The 22,812-nt window shown below is 46.6% G+C and overlaps 1 protein-coding gene across 3 annotated transcripts in view; it reads left to right on the top strand.

Moving 5' to 3' along the window:
- The window catches only part of WASF2 (WASP family member 2), a 71,492-nt gene extending 49,256 nt beyond the window's left edge, over nt 1-22,236 (top strand). For 2 of the 3 annotated variants that reach the window (XM_060140913.1, XM_060140914.1), the window contains exons 2-9: nt 1,024-1,196; nt 7,921-8,055; nt 8,583-8,736; nt 10,847-10,964; nt 11,987-12,117; nt 14,790-14,945; nt 16,717-17,231; nt 18,194-22,236. In XM_060140913.1, the coding sequence (XP_059996896.1) occupies nt 1,067-1,196; nt 7,921-8,055; nt 8,583-8,736; nt 10,847-10,964; nt 11,987-12,117; nt 14,790-14,945; nt 16,717-17,231; nt 18,194-18,351 (1,497 nt within the window). In that variant the 5' untranslated portion in view covers nt 1,024-1,066 and the 3' untranslated portion in view covers nt 18,352-22,236. Of the gene's footprint in view, nt 1-9; nt 291-1,023; nt 1,197-7,920; nt 8,056-8,582; nt 8,737-10,846; nt 10,965-11,986; nt 12,118-14,789; nt 14,946-16,716; nt 17,232-18,193 lie in introns of those variants that run through there. The other variant, XM_060140915.1, reaches the window with a different exon arrangement.
- Nucleotides 22,237-22,812: the final 576 nt, after the last annotated feature.

Genomic DNA, 22,812 nt, shown 5'->3' on the forward strand with positions numbered 1-22,812 from the left:
AAAAACCATTAGGCTGTTTTAAATTTCTTTAGTTTCACAAGATAGGGAAACAGTTCCAGCCCGATGTGCCTTGGCTGTAGTCATATCCATTTTGTTGGATAAAAAACCTCCTCCTGTCCTTGTAGAGCTAGGAATTTGGTAATCTAACTCTAAAACAATAGCTCAGCATGAACCTAAAGTGCTGGGGGATTTCCTAGGGAAAGGGGCTCAGCCGACAGGATAAGAAACAGTAACTGGAAGGTTTCCGGATCTGCTCCACTTCCTGCTGTTTCAAGAGCCTTTTGGCCCAGGTGTGTTGAACCGGATGGGAGAGAGAAAGGGAGCTGTGGGTAGAAGAGAAAGGACTAGGGAATCTTACAGCGCAGGGTGCTTGGCATCATGTTTGATATATTGAACGTGTAAAATTTTCCTTGATATTCTTTCATTCTGTCAATTTACAGACTAAACTTTGGTAGTGTTAATAGATACTGGCAGTATTTAGCTGTACATTAACAGTCCTCCATCAGGGAAGGACTGGAAAAGTTATGTCCTGTTGCAGATCAGCAGAATCATTATTGGCAACTTAATTTCATTGTGGAGACTGTCAGATGACAAAAGCTCTTTTTTGATTCTTATAATTGATTATCTGGAATCTGATCTGTTCTGGTTGTGGACCCCCCAAGGTTAAGATCTATACCATCCAGGACTTGCTGAATGGGCTGTTTTCTTACCATGTGTCCCTGCCTCTGGAGACTCTTGTTAGTTGGAGCATAGTTGTTATTTTAAGGTTTTTAGGTTTTTATGCTGCCTGTGTACCCTCAGTCAGCAGTCACCAGTTCAGAATTTCTAAACTTATCCAGCAAGCCTCTAATGGCAAACCTTTAAAAGGGGTGGTAGGGGTAAGCGAGGGCTTAAAACAGAAAAAAGATAGAAAATTTTTAAAGCTGTTCAGATCAGAGCAAAACAAAAGGAAAAAAGACTCACAGCCCTGGTGTGCCTGGAATTTGTGGTTGAGTAATACTTTTCCTGTTATTTCTTTTTTAGGTTGTTTTTCATCATTCAGAACGTTGCCTGAAGCAGGTCCACCATGCCGTTAGTAACGAGGAACATCGAGCCAAGGCACCTGTGCCGTCAGACGTTGCCTAGCGTTAGAAGCGAGCTGGAATGCATGACCAACATCACCCTGGCAAATGTCATCCGACAGCTGGGCAGCCTGAGTGAGTGCCGCAGAGAGCCTGTGCTTTGCCCTCAGGGGTCGTTGGTGCTCTTTATTTTGTTTCCTTCTCCTCCGTGTTCCTATTTCTCCCCCATCTGCCTTCCCTAGGTAGTGCGAAAATTTATCCCACTCCCACCCCCTCCCCAAAGAGAGGCTCCTTTTTGGTACAGATTCTTCCCCTCAACCCTTTCTTCATCTACCACCACCCTCTAGGTTCCCTCCCCCTCCCCCTCCACCTGCTTCAAAAGAAATCTGTGGGAAGGGTGGCAGGAAGGGCTGCAGCAGAAACTGCAGATGGAATGACAGAGCAGAATTCTCTGTGTGTAAAGTGGGAGGTTCACAGAGCAGTATCTTGGGTTGGGGAATGTGCCTGTAATTGCACAGAGCTATTCGATGTAGCCTGACTTTGTTGAAGCCTCAAATGTGCCAATAGTCTTTATCTACCCAACACCCCCCCCCACCCTTTTCTTCCCAAAGAGAAGTAAAGCAAACATGCATTGAGAGATTCTGGCTGACTTGTCTGCCTTGGTACACATTTTATTGTGCTGCAAGCCCCCAGGTCCAAGTTCAGGGTACAAATTACTTCTGTAGTCTCTGGGGTATTGGGAGTTTTGCAAGCTGTGTGAACACAGTGACACAAATTGGAGCTGGAGCCATTCTTCTCTAGGAGGAAGATGGGGGTTAACCCAGTCTGTTTTGGAGCTGAGGGAAAGCCAGCTCAACTGTAATTTTTTTTTTTAATTGATAAGAATGAATAAGACTGCCTTGGGTGGGGTACATGCATGGGTTTGGATTTCTTTCTGAATTAAGATGACTTTGTTTGCTTGGAGCCGAGATATGGGAAGGGCAGATGCTTGGATAGGCTCTGCATTTGTCTAGTGCCATTCTAGCTCCCATAAGAACCTCTGTCAAAATGCCATTTTAGTGATCTTCCTTAGCAAAAGCATCTTGGTGTGAATTATTTCAGACATTCACCTCTCCTATCGCATCACTGCCCTTAGTGAAAACAGTGGAATATCAAGAAAGCCTGCATCCCCCCTCAGATAGTAATAGGCCCTGCCTTGAAAATAGGTGCCTGAGGAGACAGAGGTCTGTGACCATATGATGTATGGGGTCTGAGATTCCTAAGCCATCACCTAGCTCAGAGGCCATCTCAGTTGATCCAGGGCTTAGGGAAACCTGGATGGGGCGTCAAGAAAGAAATGAAACTCCGCCAGTGTCTGTCTTACACAAAGGAACATTGACAGCAGTGCAACAGCAGTATGGCTGACAAGGAAGCACATGAAGGCTGCAGAGAGCCTCACTGCTTCTTAAAAGCATCATTTCTGCTTCTGTCACCCTGAGAAAGCCAAATGGGTGGAAGTCAGTCACACACTGGTTCCTCCTCTATAGGACAAAGGACATCTAGCTAATGATACTTCTTATTCTCACTCAGCAGGAGTTATGCTCTCTCAGGTGTTTTTCCAGGGTAGTGTTGCTGGATGCCATTGCTCACTCTCCCACTTGTGATCAGAGCATTCCTATCTTGAGGAAGTTGATCTGAGGGCCAGGGTTGGCTTGTGCCTGTGGAAACAAGATTTCCTCAGGTTGTAGAGCTAGCTGACCCTTTATTCATCCAGTAAACATGTATTGAACATATTTTATGTGCCAGATGCTGAGAGGATACAGCAATAGTAAGAAATGGTCTCTGCCTTCCAGGAGCTCATACTCTACCAGAGGAGAAAGAAATAAATAATTCTTAAGGGGAGAATGGGGAGAGGATGAGAAGGGAACTCACGTTTGTTGATTGCCTACTTTAAGCCGGGTTTTAATAGGATCTTCACATAGATTATCTCGTTTAATCCTTTTAATAATCCTATGACGTTAGATGTTGGCATTGCCATTTTTCAGATGAAGAAATGAAGGCTCAGAAAAGTAAGGTAACTTGCCTGCAGACACAGCAGTCAGAGGCAAAGTCAGACTTCCTAAGAATTTCTCAGTTCTGTCTCCTGTCTCTCTGTCTCTACCAACACTGCCCTGGTTTAGACCGACTTTAACTCTCACCTAAACTGTTGTCCTAGCCTCCCTCTGGCCTCTCTTTCTCTGATCAACCCCCTTAAATCTATAAACCTAAAAATTGTATAAAATCTTATAAATCTTAAACCTATACTCTTGCCAGAGTGGTTTGCCCAAAACTAAAATCTTACTTTTTACTTTTATAATTCTGAATTGTTTGAATTTTTAAAAGTTAAGTCTGTGTTAACTTTTGCAGTTTAAAAAGTGTTTTTAAAATAAGAGTATAAATGTTAGCTATGTATTTATCTCTGCTCTTCCTCACTATGGAATTATTTAAGTTCCTTGGCCTGGCATTCAAGACTTTAAGACCTGCCTTTCTTTTCAGCCTCATTTTCTGTAATCTGTCTTCTCCCATTTTACAGTCTTTTTAAGGGATTCTTTTAAAATTAAAAAGGGAAAAAAAGATGGAAGAAAAACTGAATTACCAACTACTTGTAGCTTCTGAGACAGACCATATTCTCTCGTACTTCGACGTGGTGGCTTTGTTGTTCCCACTGCCTGGAGAGCCCTTGCCATCCTTGTAGCTGATCTTCAAGGCCCACCCAGCTCAGGGATCTCCTCCTCCAGGTTGGACTGAGTACCCCTCTGAGATCCTATTACATGCCTGTATTATTACCCGCCACATTATATTGAAATTTATCTCCTATATTAAATTGAAAGTTCTTTGGAGGCAGAAATCATGTGTTGTTAGTCCTTGAACCCCAGTGTCTATCTTGTATAGTACCTGGCACCCAGTAGGAGCTCAGTAAATACTTGTTGAATGATTCATGCATGTACTCTTTCCATGCTTCCATGCTGTTGGTGCACAGAGAATACAGGGAAGGAAGGAGTATTTCCTATGGGGAATGGGAACATAACGGGAATAGGGAGAGTCAAGGAAAGCTTCACAGAAGAGGTTACATTTGAATCGAGCCTTGAAAGATGACTAGGATTTCATCTAGCAGAGAGGGGTGCAGGAATGGGCTCATATGTGCTTCAGGCTCATGATCTTGGCCTCATGTATTATATTCTAGCCGGAAGTGCTTGGTCTAGTAGGGAAAGTCTGATTATGGAATGAATAAAGCACAAAACTAAGATTTCACAGCCATGAATTGCTCCCTGATAGCATATCCAGGATTCTCATTTTCCCTCAGTGCAGTGAGATTGGCATTTCACATATTAGGTTGCCGTATCTTAGGAAATGTGGGCACAGCCAGCCAGCCAGCACTTCTGAATCAGTATCCTGACCACCTAGGAAAAGGGAACCCCTTCTTGGGTCATTAAGATTTGTTATGGGACTTCCCTGGTGGTCCAGTGGCTAAGACTCCACACTCCCAAGGCAGGGGGCCCAGGTTCTATCCCTGGTCAGGGAACTAGATCCCACATGTTGCAACTAAAGATTCCACATGCCACAACTAAAAAAAGATCCCGCATGCCACAAGACCCAGCGCAGCCAAATAAAATAAATAAATAAAATTTTAAAAGATATGTTATGATATTGGGTTTTCTGAGTACAGTGGGTCCATGCCATTGGGGGGCTCCAAGACTCCCACTCAAATTCAAACGAGCAGCTTCATATTTTTAAAAGTCAGTTTTACTTGTTCCATTTCCACATAAGATTTCATTTGAAAAACTACTGCTAAGAGAAAAAAAAAAAGTTGAAGACTGCTTCTGGAATCTTGCAAAATGGGGTAGATGTCTATTATGAATGTCCTGATGTGATAGTGGATCTATCTTGGTAATCTGAATAAGTGAAATTATTAATTACTAATTAATTAATAAGTGAAATTATCGCCTGCCGATGCAGGGAATGTGGGTTCAATCCCTGGTCCGGGAAGATCCCACATTCCACAGAGCAGCTAAGGCCGTGCACCACAACTACTGAGCCTGCACTCTAGAGACTGCAAGCCACAACTACTGAGCCCGTGTGCCACAGTTACTGAAGCCCGCATGCCTAGAGCCCGTGCTCTGCAACAAGAGAAGCCACCACAATGAGAAGCCCGTGCACCGCAACGAAGAGTAGCCCACCTGCTCACTGCAACTAGAGAAAGGCCGCGTGCAGCAAATGAAGACCCAACGCGGCCAAAAAAAAAACAAGTCATCTGATATGGTTGAGCAATATAAGGAGGAGTCTCATTACAACAATTTACAGGGACTTCCCTGGTGGCGCAGTGGTTAAGAATCCGCCTGCCAGGGCAGGGGACACAGGTTCGAGCCCCGGTCCGGGAAGATCCCACATGCCACGGAGCAACTAAGCCTGTGCACCACAACTACTGAGCCTGCACTATAGAACCCACGAGCCACAACTACTGAAGCCTGTGTGCCTGGAGCCTGTGCTCTGCAACAAGAGAATCCACCGCAATGTAGAGGCCCGTGCACTGCACTGCAACGAAGAATAGCCCCCACTTGCCGCAACTAGAGAAAACCTGCGTGCAGCAACGAAGACCCAACACAGCCAAAAATAAATAAATTAATTAATTTAGAAAAAGAGTTTACATTTTTGGCTTGTTTAATCCTGTGACAACTTGGTGAGATAGATATAGTTGTCCCCATTTCATAGATGAGGAAACTGAGGCTGGGAGAATTTGACTTGCTGAAAAGTACACAGGTGTAGGTAGAAAGAACTGAGACTTAAATTCAGACTTTCTGGTTTGAAGTCTACTGCTTCTTCCATGTATCATCTTGCAGTTCTAAGTATACCTAGGGCCTGACATGACATAACATGACAGTGGGGAAGCCTTCACTCCACCTCACTCCCCCTTCAAATAGCATTCTCAATGTTACCATTTTTATATGGTGGGGTTCTTTGTATGATTTCATCTTAAACCATTGTGCCACACTGATTTCTACTCCCACTATCACTGCTTCCTTCATTGAGGAGCAGGAAATCCTGCGTACTCTCGCGGTGACCTAAGGGTAAATTGACTTGGGGTTTCTTTTCCTCCAGAACATCTGGATGGTTAACAGATATTTTTGAGCCTGGTTTATTTTCTATGCTTAATGTGTGTTTCTCTGTTATATAGTCTTCTGATCACAGTTATTCGTTACCTAGGCAAGCATGATACAGTATGGTTTTTGGTTTGGGGTTTTTTTTTTTTTTGAGATATGGTTGATTTACAATATTATGTAAGTGTCAGGTGTACAACATAGTGGTTCAAAATTTTTAAAGGTTATTCTCCAGTTATAGTTATTATAAAATATTGGCTCTATTCTCTATGCTGTACAATGTATCCTTGTAGCCTGTTTATTTTATACACAGTAGTTTGTACCTCTTAATCCCCTACCCTGTCTTGCCCCCCTCCCCCCTTCCCTCTCCCCACTGGTAACCCCTAGTTTGTTCTCTATATCTGTGAGTCAGTACAGTATGGTTCTTATACGACTTAGCCATATTATCAGGGATCAGATTGGATTCTCAACCTGCCCTGTAGAAGTGCAGCTTGTTAGCCAATTTCAGTCCTTTGAGCTCAGGAGCTTCCCATGGTTGTTTAGATCACAGAACCATTCAGTATGCAAAGACTTGCTTCTTCCTTGATTAGAAACTCTTTATTGACTAAGTTTACCAGCAATTCAAAATATGCTGTTGATTGGTCTTATCCTTACCTTCCAGGTTACATTGAGTGAGCTGCATTTCACCCTGAAGGTGCAGTTTTGGCCTTTTGATCTAATTTTTTCCCCTCAAGTATGGACTAAGAATAAATGTAGTTTAGAAACTGAAGTAAGAGCCTACTTTAAATAGTTCTCAAAGAAATGATCTTTTGGTTGGGCACAGTAACTTATGCCTGCCTTCACCTTGCAAGTAACAAACTCAGATGGTGTATTTATTCGTATGCACCACTTTTCATTCTAGCAAGAATGTGCTTTGTGGCTTGGAATGACAATATGGAGGTAGTGTCAGATTGCTTTTATGTTTCTTTGGCTGCAAATTCTCCTTGCATTCCAGGGTTGAAAGTACGGAACTCTTTTCTTTTTCTAAAAAACAAGACGTTGTGGAATGAGACCACTGGTATGTTGTTTTTCAGGGAGAGCTTGAATGTTTCAGCTTTCCACTTGTTCCCTGAGATGTAGATTTGAAGGATTATAACCTAAAGCAAAGACTTTCAAAGTTGTAGGTCATAAAACATAAAATAACCTTTTCACCTCTTAGAAGAAGTTATGTCTCTATTATGAGTTGTTAGTAAGTTCAGGGCCCCTCAAAGATACCACATCTCATCATGGTTGTTCAGCGTACTTTTGGGGCTCCACTAAGGATGTGATTTCTTACTTTTCATGTTAATTGTAAACACATAGAAGGTCCTTCTAACTCCCAATCTGTTTTCCAGAAGCACTTTTACAAGGTGCTTTTACAGAGCAGCAAAGGGCTAAGGGCTATAGGCAAATGTATAGACATACTCTCCACTCTTCTAGGATTAGTTTTTTGGATAACACCTTTTGATTTTATTCATCCTGTTTTGAGTTCCATGTCAGTTCATTTTGCCAAGAAGACTCTGTTAGTTATAGAGCACATGCAGGCTGCCCAGGCTCTGGAGGGTATGTCTCTGTCTCCAGGAGCAAGCTCTGCACGTAGCCTGAACCATCTTAGAGGGGTGGGTGGGTGTGTTTGGGAGGTGGGAAATACAGTCTTTAGTAGCCAGTTTTTCTGACCATGTATGTCACTTTTAGGCACTAGTGACTTGGTTTCTTTGCTCTCTCAGGTAAATATGCCGAGGACATTTTTGGAGAGCTCTTCACTCAGGCAAATACTTTTGCCTCTCGAGTAAGCTCCCTTGCTGAGAGGGTCGACCGCCTACAAGTTAAAGTCACTCAGCTGGATCCCAAGGAAGAAGAAGGTAAGGAAGCTGAGCTCAGCATTTGCAGGCTCTGCTGAGCAGTTGCTTAGGATTTTTTTTTTCCTGATTTATAAAAAAGTGAGGGGAGAAATCACAGAGACCTATGGAGTTCTGCTTTGAAACGACACAAGCCTGGGTGATGTAAAGAAACCTTTTAATCTCTACCACACCTCCTCACACTCCCTTTCTCCCATTCCCCCAATCCCCTCTTTCTCAAATTCCCCTTCCCCCCAGTCGTATTTTGCTACCATAAAAGTACTTGGAAGATTCATTCCTCCTAAGGAGGGGCCTGCTAGATCTGGCCACATAGTAAACCTTTGTGTTGCCTCATTTTGTTCAGTCATGAAATGGCTGGGCTGCTGACAGCCTTGTGGGGCTTCCCCAGAGGGGGAGGAAAAAAAAAAAAACCTGGCTGCAGACAGCCGTAGCCAAGAAATGCAGCAGCTGAGGCCTCTCCGACTGGTGTGACTCAGTGTTTGCTCAAATAGCCTGTCATCCATTTTCTAATGCCTTCCATCTTCTTTCAGTGTCACTACAAGGAATCAACACCCGAAAGGCCTTCAGAAGCTCTACCGTTCAAGACCAGAAGCTTTTTGACAGAAACTCTCTCCCCATACCTGTCTTGGAAACATACAACACCTGTGATACTCCTCCACCTCTCAACAATCTGACCCCTTACAGGTAACCTGGCTAGCTTCTACCTTTTTCAGCCTGTGGTTAACAACACTAGATTGTCTTTTTATTTAAAGATGTTGTTTACATCAGAGGATTGTATCAAAAAGCATACTACTACCCCAGAGTTGCTTGTGGCAGCAGAAGCTAACGTTTACCATATAAACAGTTGCCACTTATTATTGTTTGGTTTCTTAAACTCATAGTGAATATAATATATATTGAAAGTTTGCTATAGCATTGCATGCTGCAGAGTTTACTTTGGTACAAGCCAGGTCCATCTTGGATTCCATCCAAGGAATTTAGTTATTATAGAACCAAAAGGACTTTGTTACAAGGCAGTCCTATAGCATGCATCCCAGGGGCAACATTCTAGCAAGGCTCCCACTTACTCTGAAACCACTAGATTACCAGATGTTTGGGCGTGTTAGTGGGGCCAGCCTTGTGGACTGGCTGCTCTGGGCCCTGAGGGTCCTTCCAGAGCTTAAGGAGTAATTGGCATTCTTCCAAATGAGCATCGTTCACTTCGTTTTGAACATCCTTTCATCATTCCCCTCTGAAAGGACCTACAGTGCTGTGGCTGGACTTGAAAAAGGTAGTCTTATAGACAACTTAAAGCCCCTCCCCTCTAGTAGTCTCTAGTGTTATCGTGCAAAAAATTTCCAAGCAGGGGCAGAAAGCGAATATTTATCTTGCTCGCATCCATAAATATCTTTGGAACAGGTAAAAGTAATTACAGATAGCTGGAGGCAGATGTCTTCTGTGAGACATGGGTGTACTGCAAAGTAGAATATGTGTGTGAAATTCAAGGACGCCCACCTGATCCACAGAGCCAGAATAGGAGCATGGTCGCTTCTCACACAGATACAGAGGAAGTACATGGCATCTATCCTATTATTATTACTGTGTGAAATTACGTTTGCCCCTTGGCTCTCAAAGGGGCCAGCTAACATAGCAGGGCGTAGATTTGACTCTCTAGCCTGCATCATTTAGCCTAGTTGGATCTGGGCAGAGGGGTTGTAGGGCAGGAAAAGACTACACACCTGATAATACTGAAGGGACTATGGTAAGACAAGTTTATTTTTCAGTTAATGTAGGGTATTTTCCTTTTTAACATTCTCCTCTCAGTTTTCTGGATTTAGCCTAACAGAAAAGAGTGGTGGTATGGCTAACTTAGAACAAGATTTAATATAAAAATCATTAGTGCATGATTAGGAAATGGTTTCTGTGTGTTGTGATAGGCTTGGAGGTTAGGAAAGAATTACCTTTCCAGTTCTTTTTAGTTCAGAGTAGTGTTAAAATAAATATCCACCCCTAAGTGCATGCTTTCTGGAGAATGGGAGAGACTCAGCCATGCCAAAGTGCAGGATTCCAGCCAGGGTCATTGAGTCTGGTAGATGCCTCTACATCGACACTCAGTAGCTCACTCTACCTCTTTCACAGCCACTAAGAGATGCTAATGAAATCTTGTGGTCATAAAACAGCTGGCCATCTTTTCTCACTGGGGCCCCCTTGTGGCTGGGGGGTGGGGGTGGATGCTGAGCTCTTCCGGAAGGAAGCAAGTAGGTGGAATGCTGTGGTTGTCTGTATTTACAGAAGAATAACAGCTGCACACATATACACATTCATGTGTGTATGTGCATACATATGTACACATGTGAACCTGCACATGTGTGCACAGGTTTTGGGTGGGTAGAAAGCCACTAATGCTTCCTACAGAGACCTGGGCAATTGATGGTGGTAGGGGAACCAGTGACAGAAATCCCATCTAATGTGCCAAGATATCAGAATGTCCTCAGGGAGGTGTCTGCGGCCATGGAGATCATTAGCCATAATCAGGATCCCTGCTGCTATAGCCCATTCTTGCCCTGACCATGCAAATTCCTCTACCAGGAATTGAAAGTAAGGCTAAGGTTCTTAAAAAGCCAGATAAGTAAAGAGGTGCCGTGCCATTCAGGGGCTTTGGAACGCTGGTATGGGAGAGGAAATATGCAGTCGATTTGAATGACTTCTTGATTCCTCAGTGTAAAAACTGCTAACTGGTAGGTGTTTGGAATATTGGATTTGGTTGGGAGCTCATCTGTCTACTGACAGCTACTTGTCTTCATTTCTGTCCAAGGGACGATGGGAAAGAGGCACTCAAATTCTACACAGACCCTTCGTACTTCTTTGATCTTTGGAAGGAGAAGATGCTGCAGGACACCAAGGATATCATGAAAGAGAAGAGAAAGCATAGGGTGAGGGGAAAGGGGCCTCTGTTCTACACATCAGTAGGCACGACTGTGGAGGGGGGATAAAAAGGAAGCCAGTCTTATGTTAAGTAATCATTCCGAGTGGCTGCTTGCGTGGATGTCAGGTGAGACTCTTAAAAAAAAATGTGTCCACTCCAAGCACAACCAAGATGAAAGTATAAATCACACCAAAAATGTGTTTGTTCCTCCCGGTGCTATTAACAATTGAGTATATTCAGGCTGAGTTTTAGAAATTGACTTTTCTATTCACCATTTATTTCTCTTGCAATTTGCACCTGACTCTGCTGGACACTCAAGCTAGGCTAGTTCCCTTCCCTGCCAGTTTTGCAGCTCATTTCTCAGAGATCAGCACAAGGCTCTACAGTGTTTGATTTGCAACAGGAGCGGTTTAACACCTTGACTACTGGTTGGGTGAGGCAGTGGTGGGGGCATAGGCCTGGTTTTGGTAGATGCTCCCCTCCCCTTAGGCTGCCAGTGATGTGTGTAAGCATATGACCTACCAGTTGCAACCTCACAATCCCATTAGCATGGCTGCCGGGAGGCCCAAGAGAGCACCAGGGGCTAGTGCAGCTGCACAAGCTGAAGAATTCTTCATTGGTTGTTTTGGTTTGTTCTTTAACTATTTCCTTATATCTGTCCCAGATATCTACCGCTATCATTATTTCTCTTCTCTCTTGACTGACCTTTGCGGCATAACAAATAATAAATAGCTGTTTACTAACTGCCTAACAATTGGAGCTGCTGAAAAACATGAATGAATTACCCAAAGAGGTAGTGGGTAGAGGTGTTTGAGTATGGGATTGAGGAAATGTGTTTGAGCCCAGGAGGTGGTTTGGATTAGATGACCTCTAGGTCACTCTAAACCCAGCAATTCTGTAAATTCTATAGTTACTGTATGTTGTCTAGGCAAATCTTCTCTTGGGTATATATCCATGAAGCTGGGTGGAATTTTAATGAAGAACTTTGGGAAATGTTTATTAAGGCTTTTCTGTTTCTTTTCATTGTAGAAAGAGAAGAAGGATAATCCAAATCGAGGAAATGTAAACCCACGTAAAATCAAGACACGTAAGGAAGAGTGGGAGAAAATGAAGATGGGTCAAGAATTTGTAGAATCCAAAGAAAAGCTGGGGCCTTCTGGGTAGGTGATGCTTCTCTCCTCTTGGTAGCATTCTTTGAAGGGGCTGGGCACCTGGGGGCAACAGTCTGACAGCTCTCGTGTGACACCTCTCATACCCCCTGAAGTCTTGCTGTGTGGCTTAAATCAATACCACTGTTAATCAGCTACTTTAAAGTGCCTCCATCTGGTGATTAAAATTTGCTAAAAAAATCAAGAGACTTGGCGACGAGAGTGGTCTGGAAAATAAAGCCTATGGCTTCTAGTGCCCTTGCTCTGCCAGACACTGGTATGTCTGAGGCACTCAAAGGAAAGACTAGAAAGGGAAGAAAAGGGGCTTTGGGAGGCCTTTGCCTCCAGAGCATTGATTTGAAGGTTGTGGCTAAAGAGCTGGGCATTTCATGGGAGTGGGGAGGGCCAGGCAGAGAATTTGTGCACATCACCAAAGCAACTTTTCAGTCAGCCTTTGTCAGTCTTGGGAGAGAGGCTGGCCAAGGGACTGAAAGCAGACCTCAGAGACAGTGTGGGAAAGGTCGTGCGGCCAATATTGAGGCTATATATTTCCGTGAAGAAATGGTAGATGTCAGTCTGACCCCATTTCCCAACACCAAATCACACTAGAGGTTTAAAAGGAAAAAAATGGTTTTAAAGCTTGGTTTGATGCTTATCCTGGTGTCCGACCTGTGTGACATTCAAAGCCAAGTCACCACGATTGCTTGGCATAAATGTCACCCTGGTTTTTCCCCTAAATACCTTGCATCCTGGCTGTCAGAGAACCATGCCAGCCCATGCCGGGTGTCTAGGAATGATAAAAGGAAAGAGTTGAGTTGTTCTTGCTTTTAGGAATAATTCTACCATGAAAATCTTGACTTTTAGAAATCTTGACACTTCTGACACTTGTTCTTCCTAGATTAAGAGATTTGTTTTAAAGAGTGATGAGGATGGTGAGAGGAAAAATGAGCCTTTCTTTCTACAGGGGAATCAGCCCTGAGGGTACCTCCATTATCTTCACCTCCCAATAAAAAGGGGCCATTTTGTTCTGTGGTCCCTCCTGTTCAGACAGGCCCTTGTTGTATGAAGGTTCAGTGACTCTAAGGGCAGAAGCATGTTCAGGATGCCGACCAACTCTGTGTGTGTGTGTGTGTGTATTGAGGTGGTGAAAATAAGGACTTTGGATCAGGCTGCATGGCTGCTCTACCTGGACATGCTTGTTGGTGAGCCTGTAAAGAGATATGCCAAGTCTATAGGGCTTCAGGCCTTGGGGATTTTCCACATCAGAGCATCATTTGACTCAGTTAGTTCCCTCCAACTCTGTTCTCCCTGGGGTCTGCTTTAGATGAGTTCCTTATAATCCAACAATGGTGGAAAGAAGCGGAAGATGGAGCAGAACAGGCCACATTTTGTTAGCTGCTGCTTGGTATGTTCGTGCTTGTTTAGAAGTTTGTTGCTGTTCACCCAGAGCAAATTCACCCAAGGCCCAGTGCTATGAGGGACAGGTTTTCGTGAGGCAAGCCCTAGCACCCCACTTTAATCAGCAGCTCCTTTTGTTAGATAAGAGACCACGTCTAACTACCACACAGCAACTTGCATTTGTCCTCAGCTTGGTTTTGCAATCAGATGCCTCCTTGGCCTTTGAGCGCTCCAGAGGCTTGCCGACCTCAAAACCAGGCTGTGTGCCAGTCACGTGCTTGCAGCTCACTAGCCTTGGGGCTTGGCTTTGCCCTTTGCTGCAAGACAGACTTTGGGATTTGGGTCTGGGCTGCTCCTAACATTTGGGAGAGAATTTCAAAGAACTGCTGGGTTTGACAAGGCCAACATTGGGAAAGGAACAGCATGGTTTTGATAATCTGGGTTCAGTCCCATTTCTACAGACAATCCAACAGAAATATCTGGGAGAGGGTAGGGATAAATTGGGAGATTGGGTTGGACATATACACACTACTATGTTATAACTAATAAGGACCTACTGTATAGCACAGGGAACTCTACTCAGTACTCTGTAATGACCTATATGGGAAAAGAATCTAAAAAAGAGTGGATATATGTATATGTATAGCTGATTCACTTTGCTGTACACCTGAAACTAGCACAACATTGTACATCAACTATACTCCAATAAAAATTCTTTTTAAATAAATAAATTACAACTACAGCAAGTGGGGGAAAAAACAAAAGAAATATCTGGGAGGTTTTTTTGTTTCAATTTATTTATTTATGGCCACATTGGGTCTCTGTTGCTACGCGCAGGCTTTCTCTAGTTGGGGCGAGCAGGGGCTGCTCTTCATTGCCGTGCGCATGCTTCTCATTGTGGTGGCTTCTCTTGCTGCGGAGCACGGGCTCTAGACGCACGGGCTTCAGTAGTTGTGGCACGCAGGCTCAGTAGTTGTGGCTCACGGGCTTAGTTGCTCCACAGCATGTGGGATCTTCCCGGACCAGGGCTCGAACCCGTGTCCCCTGCCTTGGCAGGCAGATTCTTAACCCCTGCGCCACCAGGGAAGTCCTGGGAGATATTTAACAATAGAATATTTAGTCCTAAAATAAAACTTCAGTACAACAGAAACTATATGAGAAATATACTAATTTTATTTCTCCCTAATAGCTTTTGTATCAAATGCATTTTTATGGGGTCTTTTAAGAAAACAAGAGAGTACCACTCAGACTTTAAATGACAGTTTTGGCATTGGGTTCATTGTCAGGTATCCACCCACCTTGGTGTACCAGAATGGCAGTGTTGGGTCTGTTGATAACGTGGATGCAAGCAACTACCCACCACCACCACAGTCAGACTCCACTTCTCCGCCTTCTCCTTCCTTCTCTGAGGACAGCTTGCCTCCCCCACCAGCAGAATTCAGGTAAATGGTGATACCTCTTCCATCTACTAGGGGTGGTTAAATGCTCAAGAACAAAGTAAGAGTTCTAAATCCAGGCCAGGACCACTAAAGTGACTCCAGACAAGTGTGTCTAGATAATAGAAATAATTAGTATTTATTAAGTGTTTGTAAAGTACCAGGCATTATGCCAAACACTATATATGTTACTTAATCCCCACAAGAGTCCTCTTGAGATAGGTACCCATTTTACAGATGAGTAAACAGTGAAGCACAGAGAGGTCAATGAACTTACCTAAGATCTCACAGCCAGTAAGAGGCAGAGTCATGATTGGAAAGCAGGTCAGTCATGATTGGAAAGCAGGTCAGGCTTTCTTTCCAGAGCCTGTGTTCTTAACTACTAGCTACACCTGAGCAGATAGAAGTCACCAACTTATCTCTTGCTTTTTTTACTTGGCTCTGACTCAGCATGACATAAAGTGGTATAATCTCCTGCTGTACATAAAATATTGAACAGCCTCCTTCCCAGTTATCTAGGAACGTAGAAGATAGTCACCCTTTTCTCCTGGCACCTCTGGTCCATTTCACCGTGGATAAAATCTCCAGAAAGAAGGAAACAAAAGAAAAAGAGATGAAACTTAGAATCTGACCATTTTGGTATTTGTCGGTGTCCCTGGCAGAGGTATATAGAGGAAGAGTTAGCAAGTAATGGCTGAAAGAGGAAGAGATCTGAGGAGTGTTAGATTTCAGTGTTTCCTCATAGTTACTTTTCTTTCTGATGCCTGACAAGTGAGAGCTTTGAAAAGTATGCTTGTCTCCTTGGACACTGTTTAATCAAAGATTGGGTATGTTGAAGACCCCTCAGATGGAGACCTAAAGCAGTGCTGTCACCCCCACCGCCCGCCCCATTCTTGGCGCTTGAAACCACTAATCCCAAGTCTCCTTCTGCCTCCCAAATCACTTCCTGCTTGTTGCCATGTTGGATGCAGCTAAGGCTCGAAGGTCTGTGGAAAATTCCAAGATGGATGCTTTTCTAAGGAGTAGCTATTAGTGTAGGGCAGATAAAAAGGTGGAAAAAGAATCCCTGCAGTCTCACACATGGCCTGAGACCTTGCAGCCTCAGTCAAGTACGCCTGACCCAGGAGAGGTGCACCTTAATTCTCTCCCAACCCGGGTCAAGTCTGGCAGCACATTCATTTCCCTTCTCTGCTGATCCTCAGGCCCTCGTTCTCTCTCAAGTTTTTCCACATGAGCACTGAAGGTACATTCACCTAAATCTGTACCCCGCTCAGGTTCGGTCAGCTTGGCTTGGATTTCCTGCCCTCATAAGATCTGGTGAATGTTAATAGCCTGTGGAGCAGAGCCTGTGGGTAGTGGTGTTTGAATTTTTATTCCAGTTCTTTCTTGCGTGCCTTCTTAGTCCTGGCTCCAAGATTGAACTGACCCTTCTTCTTAGAAGGGTGCCTTCCCTTGGAGAGCTGAAAAGTTTGAGGGGGACCTAAGAGAGGATCTTGGCCAGCCCTTACCTGTTGGAAAAACCCTAAGTCCACTTTTTTCAGGTAGTTTTTCTCAATTTCTGCTTATACTCCTCTGCTAATGGGATGCTCATTACCTTACAAGGGTGCCCATTCCATTGTTGGTCTGTTCTGACCATCCCCAGGTTCTTCTTTCTATTTGAGGCAAAATGAATTGATACTGTCAACCAAAATGAACCTAGGCTTATAGATAAACTTAACTAAAAGTGGAGGTTTGCATCCTGAGAGTGATGGTGGGTCTTTTTGCTTTGTCCTTTTAGCTACCCAGCAGACAGTATCCAAAGAGGGTCTGGCTTAGCTGGGCCCAAAAGATGCAGTGTGGTCAGCCCAAGCCATCCACCACCAGCTCCTCCTCTGGGCTCTCCGCCAGGCCCCAAACCTGGGTTTGCTCCACCACCTGCCCCTCCGCCTCCACCTCCGATGATGAGCACTCCACCCCCACCACCGCTTGGAGGATTTGGGTCTCCAGGGACGCCACCACCACCTTCACCCCCATCTTTCCCACCTCACCCCGATTTTGCTGCCCCTCCACCTCCTCCCCCACCGCCAGCAGCTGACTACTCACCTCTGCCACCACCTCCCTTGTCCCAACCAGCAGGAGGAGCACCTCCGCCTCCCCCGCCCCCCCCTCCTCCGGGGCCCCCTCCTCCCCCTTTCAGTGGTGCAGATGGCCAGCCTGCTGCACCTTCACCACTTTCTGACACCACCAAGCCCAAGTCCTCCTTGCCTCCTGTGAGCGATGCCCGCAGCGACTTGCTTTCAGCCATCCGTCAAGGTAAAATCCCAATGGTGGGTCCGGGATCATGAAGCCTTGTCTTTCTGCAGCTGGAAGACTGATTGGAGGGTGGACAAGGGGTTCTGCGACCTTTCAAGAGAATAGCTTTCGTTGGGTGGGGAGAGATTAAGACCTCAGATCAGCGTGAAGAAAGGCTTCACTCTAAAAATACAGAAGTTTATATTTCTTTCCACCTTGGTTTAAAGTAAAGACTTCTTAACGTGCGATCTTTGAACTCCTTGGAAATTTATGCTTTGTGTATGTTTGCATCCATTTTGTGCCCCAGAGAAAAACAAGAATCACTGTCTTAGAAGGTACTTCCTCAGCTGGACTCACACACTCCTTGTCCTCCACTTTTTTGCCTTTCATATCCTTCCTCCCTACTCTCCCCCACTTCCCACCCCCTTCCTTCTCCCCTTTTTCTCCTATCCCCTTCCCTTCCTTTCACCCTACCTTCCTCCCCTCCCTCATCATCATCTCACCATCATGGGGCATTTATTCTCTTTCTGTCAGAGGCCGGTTCTGGTCCCAAGGGACTGGAGTGGTTTCTTCTGTCTGATCCTCCAGGAACTGAAGGGTTGTCTAGTGGAGACAACCTGAGGCAGCTGAGCTTCATGAAAATCAATGACTTGGGCAGACTGAGTGCCCACTAGGTGGGGATTGGCAGCCACTCCCCACTCAGTCTTGGAAGAAGTACCATCCTCACCAGCCTGAGAAACTGGGAAGCGTGGAAACTGGGAAGAATGGCAGGCTTCTTTCAGACACACCTGTAGCACTGGGGCCACAATTTCATAAAACCTGTCTTTACTTCTTGTCCTGAGGATCTTGCTTTCCCAGAGGGTCCTTCTTTTTCACTGTCCTTTCCAATACCCACCACCACCAGGGGCTGCTCCCTCTTCCACAGTCCTGGATGGATTCGGAGACTGACGAACCCCTTAACCCTTCTCTCTCTCTCCCACCAGGCTTTCAGCTGCGCAGGGTTGAGGAGCAGCGGGAACAAGAGAAGCGGGATGTTGTGGGCAACGACGTGGCCACCATCTTGTCACGTCGCATTGCTGTGGAGTACAGCGACTCAGAAGATGACTCCTCTGAGTTTGATGAGGACGAGTGGTCGGATTAACTCTTCTGCCTGCTGCCCGCTTCCTTTTTCTTTCCTTCCTACCTGCCTCCTTTGATGCCTACCCTGACAGTCCCAAGGGGAGAAAAGGGAGGAAAAAAAGAATCTCAAGGGGCCAGAGCCTTCCCTGAAGCAACCAAAGATATATCCAAGTGCTTCCTCCAAATCAACATGTATTTCCCATCTCCCCGAGGTCAGGCCCATGGGGCTCCTGAGGTTCAGTAGCTGAGATGTTCCCTCTTCCCTTCAAGTGACTGTTGCATATTGAAGAGAAGGGAAAACCCCAAAGCAGATCCCTTTGATTGGATTTAAATTTGGAGTTGGTGCCTTCCCCTAGGAGCCATTTTCTGTGGTCTTCTTCTAGAATCCTTGCCCTCAGCTACTTTGAATAATGCCAGCCATCTTCTGGTCCTAAAGCCTGCCTGGACACAGCTGGCCCCCTTCCCATGCACTGAGAGGGCGGAGCAGCCGCATACCCTGTGCCTCCCCCTTCTGCCCTCATCAGCAGGGTGAGGCTGCCTTTTGCTAAGCCATCTCTATGTCTGGATGCCCTTTATTCCAGGAGCCATCCAGCCCCTAAAGAAATGTCTTACCCCTCTGCTCAGAAACAATGCCTTTCTGGAGGCAGGGGTGGTTCCCTCCCTCCCAGGGTCCCTCTCCTGAATGTGGTGTTCCACGTTCCTTAAATGCCCCTCCCTCACCACCAGGTGCCTCCAAGCACCACAGCCCGGTTCTAACCTCTAATGCTCACGACCAAACTAGCCCTGACACACAGGGATCTGGGCCTCTTCTGGCTCTTGGGAGCCAAGCTTAGAGACTTGTAACTGCAGGACTGGAAAAAGGCGGAACTGGGTTGAATGATGCTGAAGCCTAGAGATGGGAAGTGACTTGCTCAAGGTCACACAGTTGGATGATGACAGAGCTAGACCCCAGAGTTCCTGATTCCAAGTCACCTGTGCTTTCTGGGACCAAATGGTGGGCACCTGCTGGAGCCCGGGCAGAGCAGTTCTTGGCTCTGTGCTACTTCAGACCTCACCACAGGTGGGGGTCCCAGTAGAAGGGCTCAGGGCCTGTGCCAGGCCTATCAGTGCTGCTCAGACCCTCATGGCCTCTCTTGTAATTGTTTGCTCCCCCTTTCCTATCACCAGCCAAGCACCTGGCCTTGAGAGCTGCCCTTTTGGGGGACCAGAGGTAGTGAGAGAAGGAAGCGGGTAGGCAGCGTGACAGGTGCTGCTTTCAATTCCTCTGCAACTCCTCCCCCTTTTATTTCCCCAGTTAATCATAGGTCCTTCCAACTGTAGAAACTTCAGTCCCTCAGGCTGGCAGCCGCTGCAGGTAGCTGCCCCGGGGCAGGGGGCGCTGGCGGCTGGCGGCCATGAGGAGGGTCGAAAGGCAGAAGGACTCTGGGTCTTGTTTCCAGCTCCCCTCCTCACTGCACAGTGACGTTCCCTCCCTCACTCCCCCTTTTTCCCAGAGCTAATACACAGGTGCTATTATTCAGAAAAAAACTGGTCAACTTTGGCCAACAGTGAGGTTTCTTCTCTTCTGCCCTAACTATTGTGTAGCCTCTTGTGCTGAAACTGGCTTCTGGCTTCTCCGGCTTCTCCGGCTTTCTGAGCCCTGAAACAAAGAGAAACAGGATCTGTCTCTACCCAGCACAGCAAATGGTTATAGTAATTGCCAAAGCCCTCATCAACCCCTCCGGCTTGAGGAGAGGGTGTAATCGTGGGTACCGCCGCTGTGCCCTGGCTGAATCTCCCCCTCAGCCTTCTTGCTGTGAACTTGGGGCGTGGGGACCGAGTCTTTAGAGGCCAGCGTGCCCTCCTGCAGGGGCTGCTCCAGAGTGTGCCCTCCTTCCTCTCCTAGATCACACATCTCTGGCACAGGGCTGGCGTCAGGCCCCAGTGCTGAGCGTACCAGACGGTGTGCACCCCCTCCTTGCCTCCCACTGTGCACTCTGGAAGCTGAAGGTGCTTTCTTCAGAACTCTAAAATGGCTGTCGAAGGTGCCCCCGGCTGCAACCCAGCAGTGACCAAAGTGGCAGGTGGAGGGCAGTGGTTCTCCCAAATAGGAGTCCTGGGGCCTGGCTAGGCCAGGGTTTGGGCCTAATGGCTTTGACTAAATTACCCCCATCCCCCTCCTTTCCGGAGAAGGGGGAGCCAGCACTACTCACTATCATTCTTCTCTGACCTTGAAGGGGGCGGTGTTGGCCTGGCTTCTGGAATGGACGGAGTCTGCCTTGGAAAGGGCTGGGGGCAGGAGGAGGTGGGGAGGGCCACTGCCTGCAGAAGGTAGGATTAGATCATTAGCTCAGTGACCTCCTAGGGTTTCGATATGCTGTGTTCTCATCCTACAGCTGGTTTGGTAATGATCTGAAAGTCCCGGAGAGCAACAGCACAGCTCTGCCCGATGCTCTCATTAAAATCTATGCAGCCAAGCTCGGCGCTTTGTAGCAGCCGGCCTTGCGAAGCCTCCTCAGCTCGGGGGGCTGGGGACCCAGTCAGCCGAGAGGCCCTCTGGGCTCTACTTATGCATATGTGCACCAAAAAAAAAAAAAAAAAAGCTTCTTTAAACACAGAGCCCTTTAAGATGATAAAGGACCCTATGCAGGTAATTGTGTTATCTTTGGAATCCTGTAATTGTAGAATGCAAAGTTTAGTGATTATTTAAACTGGGCTGAGGCTGGTAAGAGTATGGAGCAATGGCCCCTAAGGACTCTAAGGGCTGAAGCCAAGGAGCCGCCTCCCTTCCCTATTCTGCCCAGCCCAGGGGACCTGCCCCCATTCCTGTGGCCCAGGGGCCCAGCTTCCACTCGGCAGTGTCAGAATTGAGTTGTGACTCTGCCTTGGTTGTGAGATGAGTACATTCCAAGGGAGCAGCCACGGGGAGGGGGCAGGCTCAGCGATCCCTTGGAGGCTCCGAGCAGCTGGCCTGAGCTCCAGCTCGCCTCCAACGGAAGCTCAAGCGCCCTCAGAAATGACCCTGGCCGGTGTCACCGCAGAGCTGAGGCAGTGTTGTCAGGGCTAATGTGAAATCTCTTCCCGTGGCGCCGATTCTCCGGCTCGGCAGCGCCATCTCGGACAGATTGAGGTCTCTGTGGCTTTGGTGACCCTGTGTAAGCATTCCCACCGTGTCCCAGCTCTGCTTTCAGCCTGCTGCCCACTGCAACCCCCCTCACCTGACCTCAGGGCTTGAGGAGGGGAGCAGTGACCCCAAGGCCAGGGGCTTTTGCTCAGGAGAGAGGTCAGGCTTCCTGGGGGCTTTGAGCTCTACCGGGGTTCAGCCGACCTGGGACCAGGTGTCACCCAGAGATGTGCCTCAGGAAGGGCTAGGGAACAATTTTGTTACTGCATTAACTTTAGTCACTTAACTCACTTGAGAAACTAACCAATTTTTACTTTCTGTCTAGAATGATGTATGTGTAGGAGAGAGAGCCATCATGCTCCTGAAGTGCCTTGTTTTCTCTGATATAAATATATTTATGAGGACCTGGTCCAGTGGATTCTTGGGTGTGTTTGCCACATCAAGATTTTAGGGAGTGGGCTTGTTACGTAGTGGGGTTACAGTCTGAAAATGAGTCCCCTTCCCCTGAAGATGGGAACGGAGCTTGAGATGCAGCTCTGAGCTCTAACCTTCAGGGGTTAAGCCAGACCCCTGACGTGACCCTTTCCTTGTCACCCTATTCCTCTCAGGTCCTTAGAAGGAGGACTAGTTTTTCAAAGCCCCATGCCTCCAAGCCTGGTCCTACTTGAGTCCCTGCCAGGCTCGTGTGTGTACCACATTAGCACCCCAGTGACCTGAAGATTCTGTGTAATTGTTTTACGTATACATGCGAATGCATAAATGCCAACATCTTAAATAATTTGATAAAGTCTTTGTAACCATGCAGCCACCTCTGGGGTGTGTGTGTGTGCACATATATGTGTGTAATGGGAGAAGCATTTATAAGGGGACGACTGATAGCCACGGGTGGTGGCCAGAGCTCCAGAGGGTGGTCGGTGTGGGTGGGCTTGGAGGGCGGGAGGCCTCTGGGCCTGGATGGTGCACCCTGTGCAGGAGGTGGGGGAATGAAGGCCGGAAACCATTTTGGGTTAGGGTGAGACCCAACTGGGGGACCTAGAGGCCCTCAGCTGGCTGAGAGGGGGGTGCTGGGGCCAGGGAGACTCCTTGCATCAGGCAGGAGAGGAACACAGGCTGAATGCTGATGCTGCCTCCCAACATCTGGCCGGCATCTTGTCTGCCTCTCAGACCCAAGCAACTTACCTTAAATAGAATGATTTACAATGGAATCCGATAAAAGGTTTAGGGTGCTGCATGCCCCTTCTGCCTGGGAAGGTGAGGGAGCTGGGTTTATATTCTGACCCCCAAAAAATGACCTACCCAGGAAGCAACGGTTGTTCCGAGCCCAGTTGCTGCGGGTGACTGTCCCTGGGGGTAATTTATGAGTAGACACCCAGTTCTGGG

The sequence above is a fragment of the Lagenorhynchus albirostris genome, chromosome 2 (assembly GCF_949774975.1).
Source record: "Lagenorhynchus albirostris chromosome 2, mLagAlb1.1, whole genome shotgun sequence".
NCBI classification, from domain to species: Eukaryota; Metazoa; Chordata; class Mammalia; order Artiodactyla; family Delphinidae; genus Lagenorhynchus; species Lagenorhynchus albirostris.